At 38.6% G+C, this 7,470-nt stretch overlaps 1 protein-coding gene across 1 annotated transcript; it reads right to left on the bottom strand.

Annotated features, from left to right (window-relative positions):
* Window positions 1-780: 780 nt before the first annotated feature.
* Window positions 781-2,550, bottom strand: VFPPC_09622 (heterokaryon incompatibility protein (HET) domain-containing protein; the record flags this gene model as incomplete). The annotated part of the gene is made up of 1 exon (XM_018288129.1): window positions 781-2,550. One exon carries the CDS (start codon window positions 2,548-2,550, stop codon window positions 781-783), a length of 1,770 nt encoding a protein of 589 aa, XP_018141303.1.
* Between the last annotated feature and the right edge of the window lie 4,920 nt (window positions 2,551-7,470).

Below are 7,470 nucleotides of genomic sequence, written 5' to 3'. Positions count from 1 at the left end.
ACTGCCGACCGTAGCCCGTTGGAACAGGTGCAGGGTTCGTATAGCCGCAGGCAGACTTCTAGCAGGTTTATCACTAACAATAGCCTTGCCATAGCGGAACCGTTAGCTACATTCAGCTCCTACCCACTGGGAGTGTTCAATAACACGGGCTTCTCATACGACAATGATATTAGTTGGCCACAGGAGACTTATCCCGACACAATACAGCCTAACATGCTTCAAAGAGCATTCAATCCAGAGATGGACATAGACGTATCCCACCAAGACAACCTTGCCAGCGCTGCTACGAACGGGGACCACTTAGCTGACGAGATGGAACAGCCTGAATAGGTCTAGGGTTGGAATTAGCAGCCGCAATAACATAAGAACTTTTATAGTCTTTTAGTATATAGAATTATTTGTACCTGCTAAGTTGTGGAAGTAATTGCCAAAATCCATATGCAGCCAAATTTAGTGTAACGGTTTAAGCGAGTATATTAACAACTGGCTAGAACTACTATAACGAGTATCTAAAGCTAAGGAGGAAAGAAAGAAGAGAACAAGAATGCAAGAGCTCGCAAAGCTCTTGTAGGCTTGTGAGCTCGCTTCTGCTAATCTCGCTTGTTGCTGGGGGTTACCAGTAACAAGGTTAGAGACGAAGGCGAGAGCTCCAGCCGAGCCACCATCGGGCTCAGCCCGTTACAGTGACCATCTCAAACACAAGCTTTTACCCAATGCACAATCCAGTACTCTGATCCGCACCTTCCATAGTCTTCCGGTATATATATATAACCAAAGATGCTAGGATAGCCCATCCCACTCCTCAAAAGTAAAGCCCCATGAGTTAGGAGGCGGCACGAAATAAGCATGTAAAAGAGCAACACAGGAATAGTAACATACTTTGTGACACTTTCTAATTTCCTCGAAGATAATAGCCCAAACGAAATGTGGCGGGTTGTATAGGTAAATTAGCTCTTCCCTCTCTGGAATCCCTAGCTTGGCTAAATTCGTGCCTATAGCATTATGGGCAGCGAAATAGCTTTCATAAAGTGACGAAAAGTCTCTTAGATATTGGTTTGGGGAGAGCTTTAAAACGGCCGGGTTGCAGATAATTCCCATCGCGAGGTCCACGTATTGTTTGACTGTAGGGAGCCCGGTGCCGATCGCTTCGCAGAGCCGGTAAGCAGGGATTGGGCTTCTCGTTGACTTGTTTCGCGTGACTGTTTCCAAGAGTAGAAAAGTACCGGAATAGCGAAAAATCAGAAACACATCGGTCTCCGGAATGCTGCATATGAATTCGGACACTTTCCCCTTTCCTCGATTAAGAATTTGCATCTCGGAACCAGATTCGAGACAGCAATACGCGGGTTGAAGTGATTGAGATGACGAGAATATATCTAGAAGACCTGGATCTTGGTAGAAATCTATAATTCGAGCTGAAAGTACGCTTGCTCTCTCAAAAAAGAATGACCTAGAACCCAATTTTGTGCCAGGTTGCAAGGCGACAATCCTTTTCGACCATGTAGTAAAATCTTCCGCTTGCAAGAAGCGGTGAATATTGATTCTCAGATTTGTTTGAAGAAGCATATTGACCACGAAAGGAGACTGCTTCTGAAAGTAAAACCGTTTGACCCCGAGAAACAAGCCAACAGGATCCAGCGAATAGTCAACCATATCAGCCCGAAGCTGTTTGCAATCGGAAGCTATTGACAGTAATCCGAACACTTTGTCACGGCAATCAAAGCACTCTGATGTATTAGAATGTGCCAGAAGCTCTAAGAGCGTTAGCGACTCATCACCCCAGAGTTTTTTTCTATATTCCAGCAGGGTACGTGCTTCACTGTCATACAGAGGGCGAGATTGAAATTCTGCACCTTTACTCTGCAGTGGGTCTTTTCGAGCCGCTATCAAGGAAGCTAAGGTGTCCCAGGTAACGGATTTCGAGCCGCAAAAAACACGAATATGCTTAGCGAGCGTCACTTCCTGCTGTATCCAGAGGCGTTTCCAGTAGGATCTTTCTAGAATATCATTAAGCGCTGTAGGGGACACTTCTTTTTGATTATTTATGTCGTCGAGTAATGAGTCGGTTGTATTACTCCCATCTCCCAGCCATATAAAAACTTCCATGGCATTCTGATATATTTCCCCCATACGGCTAACCTGGTGGTTCTTCTCTGAAACCGCTAATTGATCAATGCAAATAGCGTCAATCCAGAGAACAGTATCCTCACTCAGTTTGCGTATTGCTTTTAGAGCAGCCAGCAGATTTGGACGAATTATAAAGGCGGTATTGTTGACATAAATCCATCTATCCCCATGTTCACCCCACATATACGATAAAGCGTGATAGCGAAGGTTATCATCGCTAAGCGATACTGTAAACAGCTCTAGTCTTATGGGTGCATCTGGTGGAGCTTTTTGAATCTTGCAAAGTCGGATCTCATCAGAACATTTGTCCAGAGTTGGATAGGAGAAACATGGCTGGAACTCGCCGCGTATTGGCATTGTAACTCTCGGAAACAGAATGGTTGCTTGATAGGAAGTATGTAGTTGTGGTTTCGAAGTCGGCATGCCATTTATCACAGTCGTCTCTGTACCTGTCAACTATACTTGTTCTGCCCCTGCACTTTTGTGCTCCTGGGTTCTGCCTTAGCCTCAATATGTGACGTGGACTAATCACCAATACCACGGTCATAAGTGTTAACATTCATGCCTGATGCGGGGAAGCTCAGCCCAACCTGCAAGGTTGGATCTATTTTATGGAGACTAACTGGCTCAAGTGACAAATGTTTGACAAGTTCGCCTCTAACTGCGCCATATGCACCCAACCGCCAGTATACATTGGTGGGTTAGACCTCCACCTGTTAGGCACCAGTACAGTTCAGCTTTTGAGGCTGCGGCCTCTTTTTTACGAGCCAAGTTAGTGCATCACCCTCACATGATGCATCGAACGAATAGTCTGTGCTGCTTGCGTTCCCAGTTTGTGCTGCGCCTTATTGCAGGAAACTCATGCATTACCAGTCGACTTCCCCGTATGCAACATGTCTCTTATGGACTGGAAAGTAGATGTAACGCTGGCGAAGCACCAATGTGGAATGGCTTTGTTTGCTTGGATGGGTGAGCGGGAAGACCCTTGTCCAAGAGTACAGACCGCTATGGCTAGGCAGACTCGTTCTGTATTGGTTAACGGCACCACCCGCATGCAGCTAAGCGCCAATGTGGAGCGATCGTTTCACATATTGTGGTAGTTGGACAATGTCTGCTGAGGCTAGAAACACTGCCTCTTCATTGTTCGCTGAGCCATTCGCAGCTCCACGGCAGCCAGCCCCTACGATACTCTTGCCTTCCCGGACATCGATCCGGTGGTCTTGAGCTACAAGGCGATTATACAATTTTCACATCTCACCGCGGACTCCTGCTTGGGGTCGTTATTGGCTGGGATCTACTAAGCCGACGGCGACCAAAATTGCATGACTGATTTCAGCCTCACTTGTCCACCACATCTTCCACAGCATTCCTCATCTTCGACTTACTTGTTCCTTCCATGCGGCATTGTACCAAAGGAGAAAGTGGTGCGATTATACAAGATCTCAAGTGCTAGTCGGTTTATGAAATGCACTTTTCCTTGGTCCGCGTGGGATCCTAAATTTCATCCGCAGAGTCACTTTGACTAACCCTGCCCGAAAACTATGGCCGTCCTCGACACAAGCTTGGGTTGATGGTAATCATCGCCATGTTGGAAACTACGGGTCTAACTGCGCGGCATGCGATCAAAATGAGCTCGTTCAGCGGCACCAACGCAGCGAAGATGATAGAAACAAGTTTGTGTTTCACTGGGAAAAATCGCTACCGGCTATGCAGTCATCCAAAATAGCGAGGAGAGAGATCGGATTGGCGTGAAATGTGATGGGGCGCTTTGTGTTGAGATGCTCCGCCGCCGATGCCAACCATTAAACCAATTTAGATATCAGGAAAGCTGCGTGGCAGGCCCTTGCCGACGCTTGCGGCAGAGGCTATGCCGTACTCCTCTAGAGGCGAAACAGCAATAACGACGTTATGTTTCCCAACTTTGCGCAAAGCGTAGTCGTTTTCGTTATTTTTAACGTTGTCCGGCCTTTCGTGCTCTTCGTCGAGAAATTCCCGCACGGCGATCGGAATGCTCCAAAGTGAGAGCGTTTAGCGTGGAACCCGTTTTTACTTAGTAGAATTTAACTTTTGTTAAAATTTGTCTTCCAGCGCATACTAACGCACAACCACAAGCAATTATGTGCTAAAAACTATATAAATAGATAGCTAGTACTTAACTATAAAAGCTAATATAGTATTTTTATTTATCCTATTTAATATAGTAGTTTTATTCTTACTTAAAGACAAATTTAGAGGTTAAATTCTAGCAATAGGCTTATGTACTAACGCGCTAACTAACCTCTAATACACTCTAGTTCACAAGGCGCTTTTAGCTCCCACGTGGTTCCTATATTAGAGACTAGTTAGAGACTATTTAAATAACTTTAAATCCTTATTAGTAATCTACTAATATAAATTAATGCAATCTAGTTAGGGTAATAGGTTAATGCTTAGTTTAGAATTAACCTATTACTAGTGCTATTTAATAATAATAAACCTATATTTATAAGAAATAGAGCCTAATGCTAGTAAATCTCTCTAACGCCTTAATTGCTAGTTAGTATAATTTTAGGGGACTTTTTATCTTTCTAGCCTAAAAAAATGTTAATAGTTGCTATCTAAAATAAACTATTAGTTTTACAGGGTTACAACCTAAAATAATAATTAAAATAATAATTCTAATGTGGTAATACACTAAATATAAAGTATTAGAGGAAGGCTTATTTGTAATCACGCTTATAGTTATCCTTACAAAATAATATAGGGTATTCTTTCTTAATTTATACTCCTATTAGGATTTTAGGAATTATTTTCTTACTAATCTTTGCTACTAAAACTGCTATAGCTGCCCACAGTACAAAGGAGTTCTTGTACTAGAGCCTAAATATCTTATTTAAGCTTTATTTATATAAGTAGGTCTTAAACCTAGTAGGCAAGATGCTAGACACTAAAGCTTAAGATTAGGTAGCAATTATTAATAGTAAGAACACATAATACTATAGAATTATTTTAGCTTGTAATATAATTAAATAACAGACTGTATAAGATAAGAATTTAATTATTATTAAGGCTAATATTATATAGTTATCCTAATTAAAATTTATAGTTAGCTATAGGGTAGCACTTTTACACTTAAATTACTAAATACTATATATATTTACTATTCTAAACTTAATGCTAGAGAGCATATAAGAGATTAATAGAGTATTTCCTAAATTTATTTAATATTAGTCTTATTACAAATAATTTTATTTTGCTGCTAATTATAAGCGCTATTATATACTACTTAGTACTATAATAAGGCTAGTAATAACTAGTAGTAAGGCTTTACTAATAAGAATAAGATAAATAAAATAAGAATTAGGAGATAATTAGAATAGGCCTAACGTGAGTGCATAGCGAGTGCGCTAATATAGCAAGTGCGCCACTTTGCCCCAAAATATAAACATGCTCCTTACACCGCAAAATATCTCTACTAAAAAATTATAGATTCTATCTTAAATAAAAGTTAATTACTCTTAGCTATTAAAGCTCTTAAGTAAAGGCTAAAACTAAGCATCTAGGCTACTATAAGAATCTATTATGTCTCTTAAGATATACTATAAAGAAGATATAACTATATCTAATTAAGGTATAATATTATACCTAACTATTAAAAACTTATAGATCTAGAAGAATTAATAATTATTTAATACATTCTTAACTTAGATTTATAATCTTTCCCTTCTTAGCTTACTAGTGTAAAAGATATAGCAAATTATCTGCTTGCTAATTATAACGCGCCTTCTATGGGATTATAATAGGCTTTAAACTTTATTAAGCGCTATAAAGAACTTACCATATATTTTACGCATTAATATAACTATTAGAGAGCCTTATGTAAAGATCTAAAGATAATTAAGCCTTAGTTTAAGCTTATATATAATATAGTTATAAAATATAGCATATATAAAGATAATTTCTATAACTTTAATAAGACTAGCTTTATAATAGGCATAATCTTAACTATAATAGTAGTTATAAGCTTAGATAGATATAGCAAGCTAAGTTTAGCTTAACTAGGTAATAGAAAATAGGTTTTAGTACTCTAGTCTATTAATTCCTAAGGTAAAGCTGTAAGGTGCGCGAGCGCATAGACCCCGCTTTGCTACCACTCACGTGTTAACACATAATTGCTGCTATTTAGCTAGCACCTTATATATCTAGATATGTAAGAGTAAGCTTAAGTCTTAAATATAATATACCCTCTTACTACTACCTAGCTTTATCTTTTAATATACTATACATATTATAATTCTTAAGCTTTCTTTTAAGCTACCTAGAAGCAATATAGGGACTAGAAGCACACAAAATACTTTTATACCTATAGTAAGCACCTAAATAGCCTTAAGTACAGAAAATACTATAATCTCCTACTAAGAGATAGCAGTTTTCCTTCTAATTAAGGCAGAGCAGGCAGCTATTTGCGCGTAAATTATACAGCTAGAGAAACTATAAAAATTATAAGAAAGAGAGAACTAACTACTCTAACTTATAAATTATATAGGCAGCTACTTATCTAGCAATACTATAATAAGGCATTAGTAAGACTCCTAGAACTTCTTAGGTAGTAGTAGCTAGGAGATTAAGGTTAAGAATATTATAGCTCTCTCTTACCTAACTAACCTGCAAAAGTATAAGATCTAGATAAATAACCTAACTTATACCTTTAATAGGGCAAAATATAAGTACTATTATAACTATTAAAAGATTCTCTTTGCTCTTAACTATATAACCTCTATGTGTAGGGCAAGATAGGACTAATACCTTAATAATAAACTAGATAATAAGCAGGGGGAGATTAAAGATAACTAGGATAAATTCTAGGCTTAGATACTTACCCTACTAAAGAACGCTATAAATAGGAAAGCCTAGATAGCAATATAGCTTAAAAAGGCCTAATAGCTTAGCAGGCAAAGCCCTAGCCGCCAAAAGCGGGAAATTGTCGGACAATTTTTTTATTCCCTTTAGTAAACAATATGTGATAAGTGCAATAAGTGTAATAAGCATAATAAGCGTAATAAGCATAGTGTGCGTATATGCTATGTAATTTTATAAAACTAGATTATTATGTAATAAAGTGATGTGATTAGCTAGCGTGGCTAGGGTTAAGGTAAACCCAAGTAAACCTAAGCAAACTAGAGCGCTCTACTAACGCCACATAATAAAGAATGCCTATAGTAAGAACTAAGTTAAATAAAAAGAAAAAAGAGGAAGATAAAGCAGTACTAATATGCTATATGTGCCTTAAAAAGTAAAATAGAATAATTCCCCCCCTCTCTAACTAGGTTAAGTAGATATATATATAACTATAATAATTTCCAT

Source organism: Pochonia chlamydosporia, chromosome 6, assembly GCF_001653235.2.
Source record: "Pochonia chlamydosporia 170 chromosome 6, whole genome shotgun sequence".
NCBI classification, from domain to species: Eukaryota; Fungi; Ascomycota; class Sordariomycetes; order Hypocreales; family Clavicipitaceae; genus Pochonia; species Pochonia chlamydosporia.
Note: the sequence above shows the minus strand (reverse complement) of the source record. Positions and strands in the feature narration are given on the sequence as shown.